This window comes from Perognathus longimembris, chromosome 28 (assembly GCF_023159225.1).
Source record: "Perognathus longimembris pacificus isolate PPM17 chromosome 28, ASM2315922v1, whole genome shotgun sequence".
Classification (NCBI taxonomy): domain Eukaryota; kingdom Metazoa; phylum Chordata; class Mammalia; order Rodentia; family Heteromyidae; genus Perognathus; species Perognathus longimembris.
This window is the reverse complement of record NC_063188.1, coordinates 16,736,173-16,762,523: the sequence shown is the minus strand read 5'-3', so window position 1 is coordinate 16,762,523 and position 26,351 is coordinate 16,736,173. Positions and strand designations below refer to the sequence as shown.

Below are 26,351 nucleotides of genomic sequence, written 5' to 3'. Positions count from 1 at the left end.
AAATTTTTGAAAGCCCTTAGATCCAAGAAGTCCACTGAACTGCAGGCACAAAAATCCATGAGGGAAATTATATCAAGGAACCTCGTAAATGAATTGTTCAACATCACTAGTAAGGGTGCTATCTTAAAAGCAGCTATATAAAAAAGGGACATTATGTACATAGAAACAAAATTGGACATTGTCATACTTATTGTGGTAAACAATGTAAGCAATGAGATAGCAAAACCATGCCTGAGAGAGGAGGGAAAAAACAACAGGTATCTACCTGAAAATCTCTACCTTGAAAAAATACTTTCCAAAAAGAGTGGGAAAATGAAAAAAAAAATTGGGATAAGGTCTTGCTATGTATCCCAGGCTATATTTGAAGTCTCATGACCCTCCTGAGTCTGGGATTCATTCTTTTAAAAGTTATGGATCCTGAAAGAATTCGTCAGTAGAAGACTTGCATGATGAAAACTGTTAAAAGGAAATTCAGGTATAGGGAAAATGAGACCAAATGTCAATCTGGATCTATACAAAGGAAGGAAGAGGATACATAATGTATGATTCCATTAATAAGAAGTTCTAGAAAATGCATACTAATCTGATAGGAAACAGGTAAGTGGACACTTGGAAGGAAGTGAGGAGGGTAAGGAGTGGGGATGATAAAAGGGGCATCATGGAAGCTTTTTGAGGTGGTAGGTATAATCATTTGGATTGTTGGAGGTTTCACAGGTGCAGGTATATGTTAAATATTGTAGATTTTCATTTTTGAAGTATGTGAAAGTCATTATATGTCAACTATGTATACCTATTATAAACTATTTAGCTACTATAAAAGGATAATGCCCATAACACTAAGCATATTATATATTCTTTTTAGAGATTAAGTACAAACACATTCACAAGCATACTCCTCTAGGGCCCTCTGTGGTCTGCAATGTATTCTCATACTCATTCATTTTATCTGATTATGTGATCCATTAGAAAAAGAGGGCAATAAATGTTTGCTTTGCCATTTCACCCATGTTTGTAGAGAAGATCAAGAAAAGCCAACATAAAGGCTCTCTGTAATGCACACTAAAGATGTTAAATGCTATGGTGAGTGTGTTTTCTATAAAGTGCCAGCTCCTAAAGGTGTTTCACCTCCAACAAAATATTTTTTCTATGTTTTCCTAGCATGTTATATAAGGGATTTTTGCTTGCTTGTTTTTACCATTTTATTTCCTAACATGAGATAAAAGAAAAATAATCTCATTTGGGAGCCTCTAGTTTTTGTGAACTTCTGGAGGAGGTTCCAATATAACAAAGGGCAAAATTTAGTTATTTTCACAACACTGCTTGCCATCCCATTTCCTTTGGAAGCCCTAAGAATTTGTCTACAAGGTGGTTCTTAAAAGAGCTGATTTCAGGGATGTTTATACGGGTGCCTTCTGAGCAGCTTGTTTTCTATTATGTATAACTATTTAGGGCTTTTTGAGACCTTTACATTCTTATTAAAATAGTCTATTGTGCAATGCTCTATTATTGTTGCTAAGTGCTTTCTAATCTTCAGTAGATTCTACAGCACTTAACAACTGTAATAAGAGTCTGCAGCATCTACCTCCTCCTCTCTTTTACCGTTACTAGCCTACATTTGCAAATCTCTGTTACATTTTCCCTGGAATATTCCAACAAGCTTCTAATTGACCTCTTCTCCTTGAACCCGTTTTTACACAGAGCTGTCAGATTAATCTTTCTTTTTCCTTAATGCAAATGATACCTTTCTGGATACTTCCAGTTAGGAGCCAGAAATATTCATATTCTTTGTATTTTCCTTTACTTTTCTCCTCCCCATGGCACTGATAGCTGGTTGTTGTTGTTATTATTATTAGTCTGTACTGGTACTAGGGCTTCAACTCAGGACCTGGGTGCTGTCCCTGAGCTTCTTTTGCTCAAGGCTGGCACTCTTACCACTTGTGAGGCAGCTCCACTTTTGGCCCTTGGGTGGGTAATTGAAGATAAGACTCTCATGGACTTTCCTGCCTAGGCTGGCTTTGAACTGTGATCCTCAGATCCCAGCCTCCTGAGTAGGTGAGATTATACATGTGAGCCATCAAAATGGAGAGGCGAAGGGTAAAAGGCGAACCAATGCAACAGCAATACTTGCAAGACAATATGTTATAATCCAAGTGTACAACTCAGGGAAGGGCAGGGAGGGAAACAGGGAGGGGGAAAGTGGGAGAAGAACAAAGGAGGTAAGAAGTTTGATAAGAAAAGTACTTACTGTCTTATGTATGTAAGTGTAACCCCTCGGTACATTACTTTGACAATAAAAAAATGAAAAAAAAAGAAAAGGAAGAGAGGAGCTAAAACACTATTCTGTTTTACCAAGTAATGCCCTCTGCCACTTTATAATGTAGTGAGAAGCTCCTCAGCAGCTAAGCAGATGCCAGTACTGTGCGTGCTCTTGGGACTTCCGGGCTCAAGAACAGTGAACAAAATAAACTTCTATTCTTTCTTAATATTAATTTACATTATTGCTATTACAGAGGTGATGTACAGAGGGATTATAATTATATGAGTCAGGTAATGAGCATATTTCCTTTATACAGTATGTTCTGTTCCCTTATCATCTCCCAGACTTCTATTCTTTATAAGCTACCTGGCCTCAGGTTATTTTGTTCTCACAAGAGAAAATGGATTAAGACATTTCTGTGATTATTTTTGAGCATCTACTTTTGTGCCAGGTACATGCTGGCTACTGGGAATTCAGTGGCAAATAAGAAAGTATTGCTCTTACGGAGTTCAGAGCCCAGTAAAGAGACGGATGTGGGAAGACCCAGTTCCCATGTGGTATAATAGGTTTCATGTTAGAAGGAAGCATTGAGTGCTTGGCAGTGCTCAGGAAGGGATACTTAAACCAGCCTGGGGTAGAAGCCACAGGCAAATCAGAGAAAACTTTCCAGAGGAAGTCATATTCTGTGTTAAGGGCTAATGATGTATGTGTGGTGGGTGGGAGTTTGGTAAAAGGCATAAAAAACCATGGTACATCCTGGGAACAAGAATTGTTTAGTGTGCTTGGAACATGTCATGTGTAATAATTGTATGATGGCACTGAGAGGTAGAGCATAGAGTCAGGACCTTTAAATGCCATGGGTAAACAGTGGAATGTACACAGATGGAGGACACTGAGGGCTTTAGAGAATGGTGGAAGGCAACACATACTTTCCATCTCTTAAGGCAAAAGAGGATAACATGATAGCTGCTACAGATGCAAATACTCAAATATCCAATCTGTGCATTGTTCTTGGTGGAAACAATCCTCATATCTAAGCACCTACCAGACAGATAAAGGGCTTTGTCCACCATGTACTCCTCAGCAAAGCGAATGTGACAGAAGTTCTTTTTGCTCTTCCGGATAGCAATGATCTCTCCACACTGTTCAAATACTTCCACAATGATCTGCTCTGTCCCATTTTCAGGCAGGCCACCCACAAATACTGTTTTGCATCCTGGTGGTCTTTCTCGGGTGGCAGGAGGTGGGAGATCTAAGGGTAAGGACAAAAGCATTTCAAATTAAAATAACTGCTTAATACAAATCTCAAAACCAACTATTTCTGAGAGACAGCCACATTGTTCCAATAAACTTTGGCCTTCATGACACTTAGCTCTGCCATAGCAAACTGATTGCATAAGCCTGAAAGTTATTTTATTCAATGGTTTGGTTATGATGTGTAGAAGATAAAGACCTAGGCTCGTGTGCCTATCTATTCAGCTCTTTAGTTTTGTTCCTTTCCTTTTCTGTAATAAGACAGCTATGTCAAATTTGCAGTCATTTTTACTAAGAAGACAGTGGGAGGAATCTCACTCAATTTAAATCTTCACTTTAAGGAGTGTTCAGAACCAGAGTTTTTGAGAAAAGGTTTGTTTCATTCAAATGGTAGCTACTATATTCCCCCTGCATTCTTATTGGCAGAACTAAGAACTGGACTAATTTGGCAGGGATTGGGTCAATGTTTACGAAAGTATTTACAGTTGTCAGAACGATTTGGTTAAACATTTCAGACTACAGTATACTTTATATACTTTTAGGTAGTATTTTAAATACAAGTGATCCCTTCCTTACATTCCTTGCTGTGGTCCAAAGCCTACTTTGCAGCATTTAGAGAGAAGGATGAAAGACAGAAGAGAGTACTCTCATCTGGGAAATCATTAACTAATGATAAATTTAGCCACAGTCAGTCATTAAAAATCAACTTAAAATATGCCTTTTACTTACTCATATATAAAGCCGATTGCATCGGCTGGCTCCTTGTTACTATTTATATTTATCCAAGCATTTTCAAAACAAAATCCTATAGTTCATAGTCCAACAGAACAAAGGATGATGTTCATGTTTTTTTCCCTAGACTTGGTTTTTGTATATGCACAAATTTATTTTCTGTAATCCATTCTTCCCATTCAGCTCTTAACAACAATTGTCCCAGCTCAAGATTCGGAGAGTTCAACCAAACATTGATTACAGCTCACATGCAAAAATAAATGAGTCTTGCTCACAGATTAGGCCAAAGCCCCCACCTGACTCTGATCCAAGTTGGCAAGCCACTGATTTGGGACCTTCTTTGGTATCGGCATCTGCAACTTGCTCATCTTGCTGCTAGTCTCTATCTTAATGTGGGTAGGAATAATTGGCTTCTCAAGATGCCCCTTTTCTCTCTATTCAGTGAATACAGGAGGTAATGGGACTTACAGATCTTAATAGACCTTGTGAAATTTTTAAAGTCTATAATTTGAAGGTATCACTATATCAATAGTTCGTTTCCTATAAGAGTTTTAGTGGGAAAGATAAAATAATCTACTGAGTAGAATCTGAAATGTTTTAGTCATGTCCACTAAATAAAGTTGTAGCTTTAGCCAAAAGGGAAACTATAAGGTCTTGTATCACTTGAGGTGTATGTTTTTAAGTTTTGAAGAATTGGAAAGAATTCTAGCCATCACACTTCCAGTTATTCTTAACTCTGGTAGCACATTAGAATTAGCTTGGGAGTTAAACAATGTCTAGGCCCCACTCTCAATGAGTCTGATTCAATTAGTGCATTCTGTGCATTACATTTAAAAATTTTTAAGGTTTTCAGGCACTTCTAATATGCCGCTAGAATTGAAAAGCACTTAGTCTAAGTCTGATATTGTGGAAGAAAATCTTTGTTTCATTGAAGGGCACCACATTAGGAAGGAAATAATGTAAATTTGCAACAAAATATGGCTTTAAATATTTACTACTCAATATCTTTATGATCTTGGAAAATTATATACCCTTTGAAAATCTTTTTTGTTATATTTAAAACAGGGATACTATTCCATACCATGTAATAATTTTTATAGGATAGTTAATATTATAATTATAAGGTCTATATTGCCAATGGTATTATGCTAGATTTTTGATTGGGCCCTAATAAATAGTAGTAGTCATTACAGGGTTATTATTTAAGTATTATAAAATCCACAACTCCTAATTCTAAAACCCTAACAAATGTCACCAAGACCTGAACTTTGGAAGGTCTCAGCTTCCTTGCTTTATTCATATATTCAGACAAGGCTGGGGTTAACAGGGAATTACACTTCGGTAGAGAGGAATATGCACCAATGAAGACATATATGACTTTGACCTGTATATGAATCCCAGCTGGTGTATATACAGGTAAAGAATTTTCAAGAGCCTTTGTATAGAGGTATAGTGCCAAACCAGAGGCTATCAGAATAAAGTAGTCCAACTTAAAAATAAAATGTCTTCTGGTATTTATCTGTGTGTGTGTGTGTGTCTTTCTCTTTGTGTGTCTGTGCTTGTGTGCACACATGCATGCGATTGTGTGCCAGTCCTAGGGCTTGAATTCAGGACCTGGTGCTGTCTTAGAGCTTCTTCTTTTTATTTTTTGCTCAAGGCTAACACTCTACCACTTCGGTCATAAAGAGTCTCATGGACTTTGCTTCAAACTGTTAACCCTTGATCTCAGCCTCCTGAGGAGCTAGTATTACAGGTGTGAGCTACCAGCACCAGACTTTGATATTTACTTTATAAAAGGATTGAAAAGAATACTTGTGATCCAGGAGCTGGTGGCTTATGCCTATACTGCTAGCTATTCAAGAGGCTGAGATCTGAGGACAGAATTTTGAAGCTACTTTGGTCAGAAAAGTCTTCCCAATTCCATCTCCAATTAACCAGCAAAGCAGCTAGGTTGCCAATGAGGCTCAAATGGTACACTTCTAGACATGAGTAAAAAGGTTGAGCAAGAATGTGAGTTCAAGCCCTCGTATTAGTAAAAAATAATGAGAATTTTCTTGCAAAGCAAAAAGAAGTATCACCATTTCCTATTGAGTTTATTTGGGTCTACTTTTAGGCTCACTCAAAGACTAAGGAATGTGGAGTGACACACAGATACATGTAACTACAGCAGTTACATGAAAACACAAAGCTTCCTTTCCTTGAGTACATTTAGGAGTTTAAAAATCTGTGATAAACTCATCACCCTTTTTTGATGCTGAGATTCTTCTGTGGGAACTGTCGGGTAAGTAAAGGGTCATAAAGTCCTCTAAGAGCAATGTCAAAAGTGTCAAAGATTTATTTATTTTTCTCAGGAAAATATAAAAGGCCTCTTTGACAGCACTTGCTAAGATTTAAGTGTGTGCTACCAAGCAAGGCAATGGACTGTACCCTTTTCCTTAATGGACAGTATCCATCCCTTAATTAATTGCTCAATGCACTTTCTTGTCTGTACCTGATTTTCTAATTCTATAGATACAGTTATCAGGGCACAGCAATGATAAACTCACAGGAGAGTAAATTTCAACTTCCATCTATTTGTCAGGTAATGTGCTTACTCCTGTAGTGAGTACCTCAATCACCATTCAGGATGGTAAACAAGAAAACTTTACCTTGAAAGACTCAAGGTAACTGGGAGTATAGCTGGGTGCGTTGGCTCATGTTTGTAAGCCTAGCTATCCAGGAAGTGGAAATTGGGAAGCTTTAGTTTCAAGGCTAATCTAGGCAAATTCTCACAGGACTCTATCTCAAGTGATGAAAGCTGTGTGTGGTGGTGTGCATCTGTCATCCTACCAATGCAGGAAGCACAAGTGGGCAACATATTTGAAAAAAAAAATAAAAGCAAAAAGAGCTGGGGAAGTGGTACAGAGTACCTGGCCAGCAAGTACAAAACCCTGAATTCAAACTTCCATACCCCAAAAAGAGGAATAACTAATCTGTGGTAATGAAAAAGGAATAGCTTCCAGCAATTCTAATTACTTCCATTCTGAGGAACTGTATTGGGACAATCACTATTAGGATCAGAGACATTGCTGCTCTTTGAGAAGGGAGGGAAGGAGCAGCACAGAGGACCTATAAATCACTTGCATCTTGTTTTTCAGACGCATCACGGTTACTCAGCTGGTTTCCTAGAATTAGTACAGTGCAAAGTCTCTGAGCTCATTTATTAGGCAGTCTATGGCTGAAGCCCCCTAGAAAATCAGCAGGGGTTAGATGCATTTTAATGCAATCTAAACTGACTGGAAGTCATCAGAAGGCTGGGAAATTCTTATTAATACTCAATTTACCAATTTCTCTAATTCTCTTTATAAAATCAGCCCTGAGAGCCAAAATGAGGTCCACCTATTTTTGTATGTCAGAACAGGAAAAAAAAACCCTTTTCTAGCTTCTGGCATTTTCCCATATGCGCATATATATATATATACACACACATATATATACATATATATGATATTCCATCACTTATTCCCCATTCACTATTATTTCCAACTAACTCAACATGTAACCTCTCCATACAGGAGATGTAGTAGCTAAAGAGAGAAATTATGACAAAATTAACTTCATGGAAAGATGCTGCTGGCCTCTTCTCTCACCATAGTTAAATGCTAATTGGGAATTCACTAAATCTCTGATAGCCAGTCTATGAAAAAATAAAGCTTCCTTTTGCCATACCTCAAAACCTGGGAATTAGAGGATGCTGCTTCCAAGACAAAGAGGTATTCATTTACTATTTATCTTTAGGAGACTGGTACTGGTCTGATTCACTACAGTATGGTCCATTTTTTGCTTAATCTAGATCACAGAGGTTATGGCTATCATTAGATATAGCTTCTAAGCTATGAGAATGGATGAGATTATCAAAGGTATAGAGGTCTAAGAACTGAGCTGAGACTCTAATATAAGAAGTCAGGGAGAGCAGGAGATTATCAAAAGGAGACTGGAAAGGAACAACCCGTGGGTTGAAAGGAAAACCCACATAGAGTCCTGGAAGCTAAGTGGAGGAATTATAACCAGAAGTAAAGAATGTTCAGCTGTGTCATCGACACATTTGAAATAGAATTGGAAATTGACCACTGGATTAAGCATTATTAGATCAAGATTATTAGTATTCTTAAATAAAGGACAAGTTGGTAGAGACAAAGGAGAAAAATCATCAAAGAAGGATATTTAAGATAGAAGAGGAAAAGAACTAGAAATAAGGACATAGTCTTCTGTGAAAATTAGTGTACAGAAATGAAAATGTTTCTTTTATGAAGTTTGAAATTTTTGGATTCTCCAGATGTGTATTTTGTTTTCTTTCTTCTTGATTTGTATAATCAGTCATTCTTACTCTTTCAAATGACTTAGTTTCAAAAAACGATAAAGGGAGCCTGGTGCAAGTGGCTCACACCTGTAATCCTAGCTACTCAGGAGGCTGAGATCTGAGGATCATGGTTTGGCGCTAGTGAGACTTATCTCCAATAACTAGTCAGGAAAAGCTGAAAGTGATGCTATGGCTCAAGTGGTAGAGGGCTAGCACAGAGAGGCTCAGGAACAAAGCCCAAGTGCTGAGTTCAAGCCCCAGAACCAGCAGAAAAAAAAAGATAAAGGGGTTTAGTAGTAAATATAGCAGAGTGATATGGTAATATAAGGACTAAAAATGCATTCATGTGATTTAGCATCTGCTATTTGCATGAAAATGTATTAAATGATTCATCATAGAATTAATTTCAGTATCTTACAAGCATAAATATTCCAGAAGAGGGTACACTTGGAGTTAGGCTGGAGGGTGGTGTAAAGAATAAGGTCAGGAAGTACTTGAACCCAACTAAATGGCAGGTATATGCAAGTAGAAATGATAGGTTGGGGACAATCACATGAAGTACAGCCATAAAAGGCTTTTAGAGGTCAGGAGATGGACTATGAATTTGTGAGCAAAAAGAGCTCCTGGACAATTTTATGGTTCTGTATATATGTGTTTAAATGCCAATGTCAGGTGGGAGAGAGGGGAATCAATTGATAACAAAGACAGATTCTAATGAAGCAACAAGAGGAGCAGACTGGATGGAGAATAAAGAGTGTAAGAGCCTCTGAATCATAGGACCTTATTGCTGAGAGGAACATCAGAGTCAAGTACAAGAGAATATGGCAGAGACTTGGCCTTACTAGGCATTGTTGCTGTCTGGGGGAAAGGAAGGATTTAGCCACTAACACCCTGTTCTATTTGTCTTACTCTGCCCTTCCTATCTCACCTTCACAAAGAGAAGTCTGAGCACTATTCATGAATGTGGCACTTTTTTCATGCTTTAGCAAAGAACTAAGGGAGATGCCTCAGTTAGGGATTTCTCCATCCAATTAATCTGAGCCCCCTTGTAACACAATGCAGTTCTAAAAACCAAATAGGACATTAGTCTTTTTAAAGCTTTGTCAGGAGTATTATTTTTTAATTCAATTCCAAAGCCAGTTCCTTCCCAGAAGCCACCCATTTACTGGCACTAATTGCTCTGTCAGCATTCTTATTAAAAAGATGAAGAACTAAAGAACTGAGCTGAGAGGGTACGATGTTTTCCTGTTACTCTGTGGCCATTCCAATTCCAAACTGAGAAGGCATGCCTGCAAGTAGAAGCAGAGAACAACACAAACATATTTGAGGGATTTCAGCATATTTCTTTAACTATATTGTAGTCTATGGACTTATGACCTCTTTTGGCCATGTATTTTGACATGCATTCAAAATCTGCTTATTAATGTATCTATGTATCACAGTTATAAACGAGGTGTCTGTGCTACGCTTTGGAAATCTGGAAATTGAATATCCCAAGAGTCGTCTATTTCCACCAACCTGGACGGTACAAGTTAGCAGCCATCCTGTTAGCTTAGACTTAGCAATGAAAGCCAAGTACAGGTTGACTATGAAATAGATGAAGGATTAAATCAGTACGATTTTACCTTTTCATAAACAGAAAGTTTCTAAATTGGTAATGCCTAAATTCATGGCTTTTGACATGAAAAAATGTACTGCTGGAGATGTACATCTTTCCCTAATCCAAAAGCAATGCACTGGAAGAAAGGAAATAACACTTGGAGTAAGGGACAAAAATGTAACAGTACTACTTGTTAACTTCACACATTAACCACAAATCCAGAAATGGCATTTGAGAGGTTAAATAAAGGCTACAATGGAAATATTTTTCTCTATTCTCTAACTTTTCTCCTGATATGCACATTCTTTTCTGGAAACAGTATGCTGAGCAGATGCTGGTCTGCTTGGTTTCCTAATGAACTGCAGGGATGTAAAATCCATTTCACAAAGAAGGCATGCAGCTCATTTTTAACTAGGAAAATGGCTTAGAGGATCTGACCAATCAGTGTTGACTATGCAAAAAGCAACAATGAGCTTTGGATCATGTTCATGAGTAGCTTTTGATCATTTGAAATATAGAAAATCTCAAGTGGATCTGGAAAAAGTTTGAGTTAGTTATATTGCTAGCATATTTTAACTGAAACATGGACATTCAATCTTTACAGGTATTTGAAAGTGATTCGAAGGAAAAGCTTATAATTTAGTAAGAAGACAGATCCCTAGATCATTTTGCACATGAACTGTAATGACTGAATGGCTACCAGTAGTTTAGCTTAGTCTCTCAACATTCCTTTTGACCTTTCCAATAAGTCTAATTGCACTTTTCTATATATTGCTGAGGGTATGCTGAGTAAGAGTACTTGGAGTGATATATGACTAGTTGGTTCCTACAGAGGGTGCTTAGCATCAAATGTATTTTCTCATGTGCTTTATATGACCTCAGTCCCCACCAGATCTCTGTCATCACCAGCATGGTGGCCAGTTATGAAAAAGGAAGATTACAAATGATAGTGTTGAGCAACTTTTGTCACAAACATCCTGTACTAATACACTCAAATTCCTTACCAGACACTATTACAAATATATTACTCACTTGTACCGCCACCAGAACATAAAAATCTATTGCTCAGTGAGAAGAAGCTTTGCTTTTTTGAGGTGAAGCCCTTGGGGGTATCCTTTTTAAAAAGAAGACTTTCTTTTATACCAAAACATTGTGACTTATGTGGGAAAAAGCAAAATAGTACTTGGGTTGGGAGGGAAGAGTGTACAGCTTTTGCAGTGTATGATCTCCTTCACTACTGGCATATCTGGTGGAATTGGTGGAGGTACTATTCCCAAACCAGGCATCATTGGAGTTATTGGTGGAATTCCAGTCATCATTCCAAGGGCAGGATCAAAGTCTGAAAAAGGAAAGAACAATATATGATACCAGGCAAGGTCAAGTGGAAGCAAAATATTATCATACAAGCTTCAAATCAAAGATCTTTCTAAGAAAGAGGCAAAGTATTTTTTTAAAAACCATGAAGCTTAGTGTTCCCAAGTCTTAAATATTATATTATGGTTAGGTATTTTCTTTTCAAGTTAGTGCTGTTGTTTTGTTTGACTGGGGCCTATTTAAGTCTCTACATTTCATTTTGTTATTCGGTGTCTTTCATAACTTGATTGTGCTTGGTTAAGTGATTTTTATCTCCATGAGTTTCTAACACACATCTCTGTCTCCATTCTGACAAGGTTTCTTGCTTTCCCCTGTACACGTTCTGTCTTTACAATACAGCATGGTGTTAAGAGCAGAATAAGACTGCCGCAGTTGTGGTAATGAGGCAGACATGGGTTCACATTCTATCATGTGCCTCGCAATATGAACTTCCATTTTCTCAGGTATGAAACAGGCTTCATATCTATTACCCTTATAGGGAGCTGTGAGGAGTAAATAAAATGATAAATGTTCTGTGCTTAGCACAGTGCACAGTACAAAAAAGCTTAATAAATAACTACTCTGTAACTTTGTTCATGTTGCTTTTCCTGCCTAGAATCAGTAGAGGCTTACTGAATTCTCCCACATTTCAAGACCTAACTTAAATCTCACTTTCCTTGAAGAAGCCTTTGTAGATAATTCTGTTTCATTTTTTTTTTTTTTTTTTGGCCAGTCCTGGGGCTTGGACTCAGGGCCTGAATACTGTCCCTGGCTTCTTTTTGCTCAAGGCTAGCACTCTGCCACTTGAGCCGCAGCGCCACTTCTGGCCATTTTCTGTATATGTGGTGCTGGGGAATCGAACCCAGGGCCTCATGTATACGAGGCAGGCACTCTTGCCACTAGGCCATATCCCCAGCCCCTCTGTTTCATTCTTAATTGGCATTTAAAAACTCTTCAACACCTGTTGCTATGGAATTTCATTTTATTTTATATTGACTTGTTTCATTCAGGGACTCTTCTAGGAAGTGTAAAGGTACTCAAACAAATTGGGGGGAGGCTCATCTATGCATACAAATGGATTCACTCCAAATCAGCATCAACAGCATTTTGGTGGCACACTGCATGTGATATCACGAAAGAAATAGCGCTTCAGCCAGCTGGAGTGATTTGCTTGCCAAGCTATTCCTCTGGAAGTAAGACTTTGGGAAGATTCCACAGGCATGAGTCCTAAAGCTTCTTGGAGAATCCAGTTGATTCTATGTGTTTGGGAGTGGATTGGAGAATGTCTCAAAGAGGATAAATGGGAACTGGGGGTCATAAGGATCTGATCTGAGGTTGGGACTTGTCACTCAGATAACGCTGCAATCCCTGATCAGATTAGGACACTAGAGAGGGACTTAATAACTTTTTAATTGTAAAAGTGATATACACGGGGTTTACAGTTACATAAGTTAGGCATCGAGTACATTTCTTTTGAACAGTATTTCCCGCTCCCTCATTTTCTTCCAGTTCTTTCCCTCCCGAATCCCCTTTCCCCCCCGAGATGTCTAGTTCATTTCAAACATAATGTCTAGTGAACATCACTGCTGAATTGATCCACCCTTTGTCTAACCATTTCTGTGCTTCCCTTTCCCTTCTCCAAATCAGATAAACTTATATACAAGACAAAAGGTACAGAAATCAAATACGGCAACAAAAAGGAAGAAGTAGAAAAAGAAAAGAAGGAGCCACAAAAAGTAAAATAAAAAAATCTCCTGTTTCCACTTCTTGAAGTTCATTTTGATAGCATCATTTTATATGATCATTTGCACATAGCTATTGAGCCCTTGTGATCCTTTCCTAAGAATATCCTCTTTTGGTCTCACCGTGTGAATGTTTAGAGTCCTGTTTTATTTATGACGTCCAAGTTTATTTTTTTGTCTTTTACTATCCTTTGAGTTACTTGTAGATTTATAGGCACATTCTAATTGAAACCATGCAACCTATGTTTCTTTGGGTCTGGCTCACTATGCTTAACATAATTTTTTCCAAGTCTTTCCATTTCCTTACAAATGGGGCAATGTCATTCTTTCTGGAGAGCTCTACCACCAACCCATGCCTGCAGCTCCTTAAGAAATTCTAAGAAAGGTACATCTTGTGGTCCAAAAGCAGGCAAGACTTTCCCTAGATTCTGTATCTCCAATCCAATGACACTGCCTGTTTGGCCAGTGCTCAGCACTACAGGGTGCTTAGAAAATATAGAGATAGGCTTATTCTAAAGCACGGAACCCCACTGAAGCATGGGCCCTAGGCAGGGGACTCATTTTATCTAGCTTAATGGTAATACTGATTTCACTGCCTCATTTTGATTCTATATAAAAATAGAAATTCTTTGAGAGAAAGGAGTAAACTTTACTTCATTTTTCCTACCTTCTCTACCTCTACCTGTTCTTACTGTAGAATCCAACACAGTATACTATAAAAAGAAAGTTTTAAATAATATGCTCTTGTAACAAAGGAGGTGTTACATTAGCTGTGGCAGGTTCTACTCCCGAAGACTTCACCATGCTTACCACACAGGTTTGAGGGGAAATGCCTGTAAAGATACCCTCAAGGCAACTTTAAAGTTCCTTGCTGGTGCTCTAAAATATTAGAGGAGGTAGAACTAAAGATCAGGAAGAGTTTGTGGTGCCCATAGAGGCAGAAATTTAGGTTTAATATGTTCAGTAAGAGTCCTGTGCCTGGGTCATAGATAGATAAGCAGGTGGCACTTGGGCATCTCCCCATTGGAAAGCCAGCCCAAGCAAGGTAAGGCATCCTTCTTCCTCTTACATGCCTTTTATCTTGAGATGCCAAAACATGACCTTTCCTCTGGTGGCTTACATTATCTCTACTTTCTACTTGGCTCTTATTATGTGACATTGAGTAAAGTTTCTTTAATATTGCTGTGCTTGTATTTCTTTCTTTCTTCTTCTTTTTTTTTTTTGCCAGTCCTGGGCCTTGAACTCAGGGTCTGAGCACTGTCCCTGTCTTCTTTTTGCTCAAGGCTAGCACTCTACCACTTGACAGTGCCGCTTCAGCCATTTTCTATATATGTGGTGCTGGGGAATCGAACCCAGGGCTTCATGTATACGAGGCAAGCACTCTTGCCACTAGGCCATATTCCCAGCCCCCTGTATTTCTTTTTTGATAAAGTTGGGATAAATAATGACATTCAGCTCAACTGATGAGAGGATAGAGCAGATAAGAAAACCTGTGGCATGCTCATCATGATAGGCAAGTTTCTTCCCATTCAGAATGTACAAACACACACTGATGAATTCACTGATTCAGACACTCCCAATCACATTCTACAAACATTTGTGACAAGCCTCCTATGAGTCAAGCTCAAGGCAGGGGGTGAGGGGAGTGACTAGGTTTCCTTTGTGTCATAAAGAAATATCTTTCTATGCTGCAGAACAAAAGCATTCTGGTTCACAGTGCCATTTCAGTCTTTGCAACATGTGATTGTGTGTGTGTGTGTGTGTGCAAAAGATTTTGGAGAAATTAAGAACATTATCTCACCCATTTTACAAACATAATTTTTCTAAGGAAAAGATCAGAATTAAGATTGTCTGCCAACTAAACAACCCCGTTTATTTTCCCCTCTTATTGAAATGTTTGTCTTCCTTTTATTGTTCGGCTTGCCTCCTCATTGCTATTCATATAGCTCTGTCACTCACAACTCTACCTTACCACAGCTTACAGAAACATCACTTCATTAAACAAGTTCTGCCACTTCCACTGAGAAGGAAATGCCTGTCTCCATGTACCATCTACTAATAAATGGAGACAAACAAAAACCAAATATATAGGATAAATATAACTCCTGACTGATGCAATTGCCACTCTGTAGTTTGGTATGATTACATTAATATTTTATAAATTCATTTAAAAGAAAATCTATTCATAGCATATGGTTAAAGACACAGTAGATAAACTCTTCTTCCTTTGGTTCATTACGCCAAGAATTCTATTGGTTACACTCCTCTGAAAAGCTTGCTAGATGGCAGGTTGTATATATTTCAAAGGCTCCAATCACATTGATTATTTCTTTTATTTATTTTTAATCAGTAAGATTCAAAACGGACCTGGATTTCCAGTGCTAACAAAGGAGAAAAAAAAAACATTTCAAACCATGGGCCTTACTTAACTATGGAAGGATCTGAAAAATCAAAGTCCAACGTCAAATAAGCTAGAAATAGGGCACAAGAGAAATTCTTGCCCCTTTCCCGGCCTCTGGCCTGACTAGAGTACTGCAAACAAATACAAGTCACTTATATTAATAATTCACACTTCTAGAGGAGATTTGAAATTATATAAAAGAGTTGTGGAAAAGACTATGTTATTTCCTGAAAGTTCTTTTCACCATAGATACTTTGGGGGGGCGGGCTTTCTTCTCATTTACCCCCTCCATTCTTATATTTTAAAATTTTACTTATTTAATTATTATTTCTTTTTGTGCCAGTCCTGTGGCTTTAACTTAGGATCTGAGTGCTTCCCTGTTTGTTTGTTTTTCTTTTTTGCTCAAGGCTAGCACTCTACCACTTAATTGGAGATAGAGTCCTCAGATCTCAGCCTCTTGAGCAGCTAGGATTATAGGCATGAGCCACCAGCACCTGATGCAGTCTTTTAAATTTTTTATTATATATTTTATTATTTTTAAGTAGTTGTACAAAGGAGTTAGCATTCAACAAATTAGTTTATTAATACAGTATATCTTGGTCTATGTCAATTCTTTTATTATTTTCTGATATCCCTTCTAATCCAACCTTTCCCCTCAATTTTCTTAATTTCATAGAGTCTGAATTGAATATTATGACTGCATGGTCCATTCTTCCTCTCTTTCTTGTTTGTTGGTTGTGGGGCTTGAACTCAGTGCCTGGGTGCTGTCCCTGAGCTCTTCTGCTCAAGATTAGTGCTCTAACACTTTGAGCCACAGCTCTACTTCCTGTTTTTGAGTGGTTAATTGGCAATAAGACTTTTCTGCCTGGGCTGGGTTTGAACTGGGACCCTCAGATCTGAGCCTGCTGAGTAACTAGGATTACAGATGAGGCACAAGCACCTGGCCTCTTTTCCTCTCTTCATTCTTCTACCCTGTTCCTTTCTTTCCCACTTTTAAGTACCAGCTTCATGATATTCATTTTGTTGGATCATGAGTTAGTTTTTTTGCAGGAATTACAGTTTGAATTCTTCCTTGCAAATAAGATACTTTGGTAATACATTTGTATACACTTGCATAAGAACCCATGTGTATTTACTTGTACATTTATAAATTAATTCTAGCTTCATTTCTTTTGTTCAGTTTCCTTTCCCCATAACCATCATGACTATTGCTGTGGCCATTGCTCAGGTATTGGTTTGTATGCTGTCTGTGATGCATGTGCTTCTCAAAATCCTGTATTGTTGTAAATGGTTCAAATGTCATGTTTTAGTTGAGCTAGCTTGTTCCTCAGGATTATAGCTTTACCATGTAATTTCCAATAATATTTCCACATAGCCTCACATTTTCCTGCTACCTAGCAAATTATCCTCTATCTTCTGTTTACATGTAAGCCGAAGGGTTGCAGTAGAGGCAAATGTCATTTCTTTTTTTTAATAGTTTATTTTATTTTTATTGCCAAGGTGATATACAGAGGGGTTACAGTTACATACATGCGGTGTGAGTACATTTCTTGTCAAACTTGTTACCTCCTCCCTCACTTTTTTCTCCTGCATTCCCTCCTCTCCAACTCCTGCCCCGAGTTTTACAGTTGGTTAACCACATATTGTCTTGTAAGTATTGCTATTGCATTGGTTCGTCTTTTACCCTTTGTCTCACCATTTTGATGTTCCTTTTCCCTTCACTACTTTAAAATGTTATACAATTTCTGTGCTGCTACCTGTTATGCAAGTTTCCATCCACTCAGTACTTCAATGCCAATGGTCTTGTGCCATGTATTGGGGTTGAAGGAATGAGTAAGACAAAATTCTTGGCCTCATATTGTAATTTGGAAATAGCAGCAGTTAAAATGTTGTCCAAACAGTTAAAATGTTGTCCAAATTGTGAACCATTATCAGTACCATGAACATTTATTAAATGCTTGCAGAGTAGCTAGGCACTGTGCATTTTATATGATCTTATTCCAGTAGATCTGTGACTTAAATACTGTTGTGAGCATTCATTTCATAGTTAAGGAATCTGGAGCCCAGATGGGTTTAGTTAGTTGTTCAAGTTTACACAGCCAATAAAAGGCTGAACTAAGAGTCAATTCTAGCTGATCTAATTTTCTTAACTGTGGTTTGACTCTCAATGTAGTATGATAACTGTTTTAAATGGAATGTTTAATAATTATGGCATCTGAGCAACAAATGCTTTCTCGTGTTGTCACTTACAGTTGAGAAAAATTTATTAATCTCCTCTTTAAATTATTTGATAATCTTCACTTTAAATCTACATGGGCTCTAGAATTGCTTTGACCAATAGAACATGATAGGGAGGATGCTATGTCCTTTTTCAAGTCCAAGTACTTTTTGCCTCTGATAATGTATGTGATGGGAGCTTTGATTTATTATATAAAACATGTAACTCCCATGCTGAATAGACTCTGTAGAGAGGGTCTGGGAGTAAAAAGAAAGGAAGGGATCTAGCTGACTGAATCCAGTCTTTTTTTAAATCAAGGAATACAAATGAAGTCTTGGGTCCTCCAGGCTAAGTTGCCACTGAGGTATCCAAGTTTATATATATGTGGCAGGAGCTGCCCATCTGAGTGCTACCAAATTCCGTATTCAGAAACCCTTGAAGTGTAATAAGCTGATTGTGTTTTAGCTTGCTAATTTTTCAAATAATTTTTATATGGAAATAGATATGGAAAGCTGAGCTGGTAGATCACATCTGTTAGCCTAGCTTTTCAGGATGCTGAACTCTGAGGATCATTAGTTTGAAGGCAGCCTGAACAGAAAAGTTCATGACATTCTCATTTCCAATTAACTAGCACAAAGCCAGAAGTGGAGGTATGGCTTAAGTGATAGAGTACCAGGCTACATAGCATACCCTGCTGAGCTGCATTACTGGCATGTGCCAACATACCTGGCTTCTTAGCTAATCATTTAGATGTTCCCAAGAAATTTTGAGTCCTAGGAGGTAGTTTGTACTCACAGTAACACCACTTAAATTCATTCATAGATTATTCTAAAATAAGTGTTCCAAATAGAAGCTAATTACATATGCACAATTAAAGTATTTTATAGAACATTATGATTCTGATTCAGCTACACACTTCTGAAACATTGTTATTTCCTTAGTGTTCCTACTGCAAAATTAAGCATTATGCCTGGGTATTGAGAAAGATTAACCCATTACAATCCTGCCTGTTTCGTCTCTACATAGATCCTTTGAAAGACTCCTCTGGCAGTCAAATTGGAGAGAGACCTCTGAATATAGCCTGGTTGAGCTGCAAAATGATCTTAAACATATCCCTCTTGTAAGCACACATTTCCAATGTTTTCCACAATGACTCTGAAATACTATTTCTACCTTTCCTGCTTCCCCAAAAGATTATCTGAGTATTTGTTTCGGCCCATTTGGAAAGCGGACTTAGGAAGGCCTGGATCATGTAAAATGGAAAACAAAGCAACAAATTGAGTTTGGGTAGGTTATGTAGCATTTCAGTTTAGAGTCCCTTCAACTTGTCATCCCACATTTCCACATATGGTACATCATGTCTATAGTCCAAGGCTTTAAAATTAGCTATCTTTCTAGCCCTTCTTTGCCCTACTCCTTTCTATTCATTTATACTGTGTCCTTATGAGAACATTTAGTAGTTTACAAATTAAGCCCTCAACCTTCATCCAGATCTGTTTGTGGACACTTTTGATTCTGGGCCTGGGTGCTGTCCCTGAGCTCTTAAGCTAAGCTAGTGCTCTACCACTTTGAGCCACAGTGCCACTTCCATGGAGGAACATTAATGATGCCATTTCCTGCTACATTCATGGTTCTTGATTTTTGGATTTTAGAGATGAATATAGTAACAGTTGGCAATCTTTTCATTTGCCAATAAAAGCTGTGTGAGTGGAAAATAACAAAGAAAGTAAACAATATATTGTTTGTGTAATACATGAAACAGAACTTTTTAAAACAAAAAAAATAAGGGAAGCTTATAATCTCAGAATAGGGCTGGGATGTAGCTCAGTGGCAAAGCACTTGCTTGCCTAGCAAGTGCAACATCCTGGGTTCAATCCCCAGTACCACAAAAGAAAAGACAAAAAAATACAGTTAAAAAAAAACCCAACCCAAAGGGCGGGCCTTCCAGCCAAGCAAATTTAGTTTTATGACAAATTCATTATATTTTAAATTTGTACATTTTTCAGTAGAGTAGGGAAAGGAATATTGACTGAGGCTATACACCAATGTTTGGACATTTATCAACTATTTTTCTTACTGACAATCCCTGTACATGAAGCTCTCAGAAAACTTTCTTTCAGAATTAGGCTATCACATATGCACAAAATTAAGGGCCAAGAAAGTTTCTCTTTCCTCAAGAACTGGTGTATATTTTTCTTCATGGAATAGCAAATCATATAACTAATAAGCGCCTTCCTTCTTTTTTCACTTTAGTTGCCTGGTCACAGGTGTTTTCCAACTTTAAAAATAGGGTGTGATTTTAAACTACACATCTAAATGTTAATTTACCTCTCTACCTGCCTTCTATTCTCATTAATAATTTCCCAGATACTGATTTATTGTATTTATGGTATTCTCCTTACATGATAATCTTTCTTTGTTATAACTCGCTTCAAATTCTTTGAAGAATGAAGTGATCTAATTCAATTCAGCAGATTACCATTACTACCATACTGTCTCCTCTTTTACACCTTCTAATCGGTTTCCTCAGCCCATACACTTAACCCAACCCTTTATTTCTTACCACTCCAACATATGCCCACACATTTAGCTCAGATATTCTTCTGTGAACTTTCCCAGGCCACCTCTATTTACCTAACAGTAACTCTGGCTAAAATGATAGACTTGTGGAGGCTTCTAGTTTTGACTCTTGCCATGTTGTAGGTAGTGGGATTTATTTTGTTGCCACTGAAACTGAGGGCAAGGATTGAGACCTACCTGTTTGGATTATTTATTTGTTTGTTTATTTGTTGTACCAGACCTGGGGCTTGAATCACGGGCCTGGGAGCTGTCCCTAAGTTTTTTTTGGTTAAGGCTGGTGCTCAACCACTTGAGCCACAGCTCTACCTTTGGCTTTTTGTTGGTTAATTGGAAATAAGTATTTCATCGACTTTCCTTCTGGACTGGCTTTGAACTTTGATTCTCAGAGCTCAGCTTTCTGAGGAGCTGACAAAATTCTCATGGACTTTCCTTCCTACGCTAGCTTTGGACCCTAATGCTTAAATTTTAGTCTCTTAAGTAGCTAGGATTACAGGTGTGAGCCATCATTGCCCTTTATTTTCTTTTTTATTAAAATTTTTATTGTCAAACTGATGTACAGAAAGGTTACAGTTTCATAAGTTAGGCACTGGATACATTTCTTGTACTGTTTGTTACCAAATGAATACATGTTTATATGAAAGAGTAAAACAAAATGGATCGTAAGAGCACATAAAAAAACTTTCCCTCATTGGTTCCCTGTTACATGTCCATCAAATGCATACAGACCTTGTTCCTGCTCAAATCTCCATTCATATCAGGAAGACAACAAGTAACCTGGCCTCCTCTCACATTCCTAACATGAAGGCCATCTAACAGAACTCACTGGATTCTATTCCTTCCAAAACCATCCATATGTAACTCACACTTTTATCTCTCCATCCTCAGAAGAGCTGAGAGATACACAGTGGCTCCCTTCACCCACCCTTTCACATCCTTGGCCTTTTCATCCACACTTGAAATCTATTTTTTTAGTTTTTTAAAAATGTTTTTGTTGCTGGGAATATGGCTTAGTGGTAGAGTGCTCGCCTAGCATGCATGAAGCCCTGGGTTCGATTCCTCAGCACCACATAAATAGAAAAGGCCAGAAGTGGGCATTGCAGCTCAAGTGGTAGAGTGCTATCCTTGAGCAAAAAAGAAGCCAGGGACAGTGCTCAGGCCCTGAGTCCAAGCCCTAGGACTGGAAAAAAAGTAAAAAAAGAATGAAATAAAAAATGTTTTTGTTTTTGGTTGTTTCCTTGTGTTATCCATTTACACAAAGAATTGATTTGGATTCCCCTATTTTTATTTTAAATTTTCACTTCATTAGCAAACATACTGTATATAATACTTAGTATGTATGTGGACTTTCCATCATTACAAATCAGCCAGGGTTTAAGGCTATTGGTCTGTATCACTGAATTCTGATGACTGTGGTTTCACTGTTATTTAACACAAAGAAAACATTAAATCACAACTCCACTCCTTCTGCATTTCACCCATGTAACAGTTTTGTCAGTTTTTACCAGCTTTTTCTCCATCAAACTTGATCAAATGCTGTCAGATACCTTTTCTTAGCAAGGAAATAAAATTCAAACTTCCTACAGCTTACTGTGCATCCCAAATATACCTTTTCCACAGTGTGGTACAAACAGACATTACCTAGTATGTTATTGTTGCTGTTTGGGGGGGGGCAGTTTACAGAGATTCAAAGCAGGTTTCTCATTCATACTGTACCACCAAGCTACAGCCTCTGCCATTTTCTAAAAAAAAGAAAAAAAAGAAAGAAAAGAAAAGAAAAAAAAGTACTTCTTGTGTACTTCTTTCTCCCCAGGACTTCTCAAAAGTACCTTGCAGGCCTCAGTAAATATTTCTTGTATGAATGAATAAATAAGTAGTCTCACTCAGATCCTTCCTAATGGTTTCCATGAAAGTCTCTTAAATAAAATGACTATTACTATCATTGTGTATTTATTTATTTCAGCTAGTAAGGCCATTGATTTCTTTTTTTTTTTTTTTTTTTGGCCAGTCCTGGGCCTTGGACTCAGGGCCTGAGCACTGTCCCTGGCTTCCTTTTGCTCAAGGCTAGCACTCTGCCACTTGAGCCACAGCACCACTTCTGGCCGTTTTCTGTATATGTGGTGCTGGGGAATCGAACCCAGGGCCTCATGTATACCAGGCAAGCTCTCTTGCCACTAGGCCATATCCCCAGCCCCGCCATTGATTTCTTATTTCTCTGATCTTGGAGCTCTTGTGGTTCATGTACTTTTCTAGAAGCTTCAAATAGTTAAAAATATTGCTGCACAGAAAGAGCTCCATAGCATTTATATACACAGACTGTATTAATGAGTGCCTTTAATATTTCTTTTGGTGTTTTTTGGGGGGATCCCATGACACACTATCTCCATTAGGTCAACCACCTCTTATTCATCTCCCGAGGCCTAGTTAGTCTTGTTGAGTCTGACAACTCTGGACAATTCCAGCAGCAATAGGAATAGAAATAGGCATACTCTCTCTCTCTCTCTCAAAAAAAATGGAAAGTGCAATGTGCTGGCTGGATCTTCCCTTTTCCACTGAATTTGTCCTGGCCTCTAACCTATTAAATAGCGTCATTTACATTCAGGATCAGTCATTCTCCCTCAGTTTCTGTTCCATATACCAATCCTCTCTGGAAATGTACTCCAGACACTTAGAGGAGGGCTTAATGAGGTTTCTCTCAATTCAGTCAAGGTAATAATCAAGATTAAAAATCACATATGTTATACATGAACTTGAAACAATAACAATAGCTGAGTTAATTCAGGGACTACTAAGAGCCAGACATCATTTTAAGGCTTTACATCTATTAACATTTTTCTTTGTGTTCCAGACTGCCATAAATCCAGAGTACTTAAGCCAAATCATTGTGTAGTCACCTTAGATATTGCAGTTTTGATTCAAAACCACACTACATCAAGCTATACAACACCATGAAACATTTTAGTTTAAATTCTATTGTAATTAATGAAGAAACGCTAAATATAAAATGCATTATATTCTTTTTTTGTAGATTTTTTTTATTAATTGGACATAAATTTTTTTACAAGGTGTTGTGCAAAGAGGGTGCAGTTACATAGTAGGGCAGTGTGTACATTTCTTATGATATCTTACGACCTGTTTTTCTATCCCTTGTCTAGGTCAGGTTGACATATATGCAATATACAATGTATCAAGAACAGTATTCACAGACTTGGTCTCTACTGTCTCTCCGTCTCCCTTTGTTAACAGTCATATATCAGGGAGATCATGCCCCTTTTTTTTCTGTGTTCTAGGCTTGTCTCACTCAACATTATTTGTTCGAGTTCTGACCATTTCCCTGCGAATAACAGTATTTCACCATTCCTAATCGCTATGTAGTATTCCATTGTGTATAAGTACCATATTTTTTGGATCCATTCATCTGTGGAGGGGCATCTGGGTTGTTTCCATATTTTGGCTATTGTGAATTGTGCCGTGATAAACATGGAAGTACAAATGCCTTTTTGATATCTTGGATTTTGCTGTTTAGGATAGATGCCTAGGAGTGGTATGGCTGGGTCATAGGGTAGGTCTATATTGAGCTTTTTGAGAAACCTCCATACTGTTCTCCAAAGTGGTTGTACTAATTTGCACTCCCACCAACAATGGAGAAGGGTTCCTCTTTCCCCACAGCCCCTCCAGCATTTGTTGTTTCCTGAGTTCAGAGTATAGGCCATTCTAACTGGGGTGAGGTGGTATCTCGCATTATATTCTTTAGAAAATAATAACAACTGGTTGCTGGTAGCTCATGCCTTTAATTCTAGTTACTTAGGAGGCTGAGATCTGCGGATTGCAGTTTGAAGCCAGCCCAGGTAGGAAAGTCTGTGAGACTCTTATATCCAATAAACTACTAAAAAAGCCAGAAGTAGAGCTGTGGCTCAAGTAGTAGAACTAGTACTAGCCTTGAGCAAAAGAAGCTCCGGGACAATGCCTCCTCCCTGAGTTCAAGCCTGAGGGAAGGAATAAAAAATAAAAGGAAAAAAGAATAACAGTTAAATAATTATTTACATTTAACATGATTAACCATTAGCAATTATTAAAATGCATTACATAATTAACAGTTTTAAATATTTTTGAGTTCCTACTATGTTCTAAGCATTGTGTTAATCATGATTTAATTGTCATCATTTTAGGCGTTAGATATTCTTGTTCGAATTGTATGGATGAAGAAATTGAGCCTCAGAAGATATATATAGGCTGTGGGGTTGAAAATTTCTTAATAAAGGCCCAGAAACACAACAAATAAAAGAAGGGTTGGACAAATGGGATTGCATCAAACTACAGAGCTTTTGCATGGCAAAGGACATAGCTTGCAAGATAAATAGAAAGCCCACAGATTGGGAGAAGATCTTTACTGGCCATACAACAAACAAAGGCCTCATGTCTAAAATATATATAGAACTCAAAAAAATTAAATTCCTCCAAAACAAAACCTCAAAGGAGCAACTGCCCCCTCAACAAATGGGCTAAAGACCCATAAAGTGACTTTTCTGAAGAGGAAATGAGAATGGCCAAGAGACACATGAAGAAGTGCTCTACATCACTGGCCATAAAAGAAATGCAAATCAAAACAACACTGAGATTCCACCTCACTCCAGTAAGAATGTGCATTATCAGGAAAAGTAATATAACAAATGCTGGAGGGGATGTGGCCCAAATGGAACCCTACTACATTGTTGGTGGGAATGTAAACTTGTTCAACCACTCTGGAAAGCAGTATGGAGTTTCCTCAGAAGGCTAAACATAGAGCTCCCATACTACCCAGCAGCCCCACTTTTGGGCATCTACCTAAAAGATTATAAGCAAGACCACACTAAAGCCACCAGCACAACTATGTTCATCGCAGCACAATTTGTCATTTCTAAAATATGGAACCAACCCAGATGTCCCTCAATAAGGAGAGGATCAAGAAAATGTGGTATGTATAAACAATGGAATTCTATGCCTCTGTCAAAAAGAATGACATTGCCCCATTGGTAAGGAAATGGAAGGATTTGGAAAAAATCATACTAAGTGAAGTGAGCCAGACCCAAAGAAACATGGACTCTATGGTTTCCCTCACTGGGAATAATTAGTACATGTCTAGGATAGCCCTAGCAGAAGATCACAATAGCTCAATAGCTATGCCCATATGAACACATAAGATGATGCTAAGTGAAATGAACTTCAAATTATGGAAACAAGTGTTATATCATTGTTGTCATTTGCAACATGCCATGTGAAACCGTGCCTTTTTTTGTATTCCTTTCCTGTGGTTTTACCCCTGATATCACTATAACTGATTTTAGTACCCTGGATATTGTATATATGTGGATTGGAACTAGGGAAGGGAAAGGGAATAACAAAATCAAGACACATAGGATAAAAAGACAAACCAAAGGAACAGTAATACTTACAAAACTATATGGTGTAAACCAACTATACAACTCATGGGAGGAAGGGAAATGGGGAGGGGGCAGAGGGGAAAAACAAGGGAGGAGGTAACAAGTTGGATAAGAAGTGTGCTCACTGCCTTAAGTATGAAACTGTAACACCTCTGTACTTCTCTTTGACAATAAAGAAATTAAAAAAATATATATATGGCTGTGGAACTGGAGGTGTGGCTCAAGTGGTAAAATGCCATCTGTGGGCTAAACAGCTGAAGGACAGAGAGACAAAGGGCACATATTTTCTCTCCTATGTGTAAAATAGTTCTAATATATAAACATATAAAAAACACAGACAAGGCCATAGGCACTCAATGTATATATGTGAAAATGGAACCAAGTAACTTGGGGGATGGGTAAAGTTTATGATAGATTGGTTGGCACTGATCAAGATGCAATCTCCTCATAAATGGACA

General features: G+C 37.9%; 1 protein-coding gene across 10 annotated transcripts in view; it reads right to left on the bottom strand.

The window, feature by feature from the left end:
• Enox2 (ecto-NOX disulfide-thiol exchanger 2) overlaps positions 1-26,351 on the bottom strand; it is a 293,814-nt gene that overhangs the window by 49,018 nt on the left and 218,445 nt on the right. For all 10 annotated transcript variants that reach the window (XR_007209419.1, XM_048336778.1, XM_048336775.1 and 7 more), the window contains 2 exons: positions 11,366-11,521; positions 3,303-3,509 (listed from right to left, as the gene is read on the bottom strand). Coding sequence is in view for 9 of the 10 variants with exons in the window: in XM_048336778.1 (XP_048192735.1) it covers positions 3,303-3,509; positions 11,366-11,521 (363 nt within the window). In the remaining variant the exon portion in view is untranslated. The remainder of the gene's footprint in view (positions 1-3,302; positions 3,510-11,365; positions 11,522-26,351) is intronic.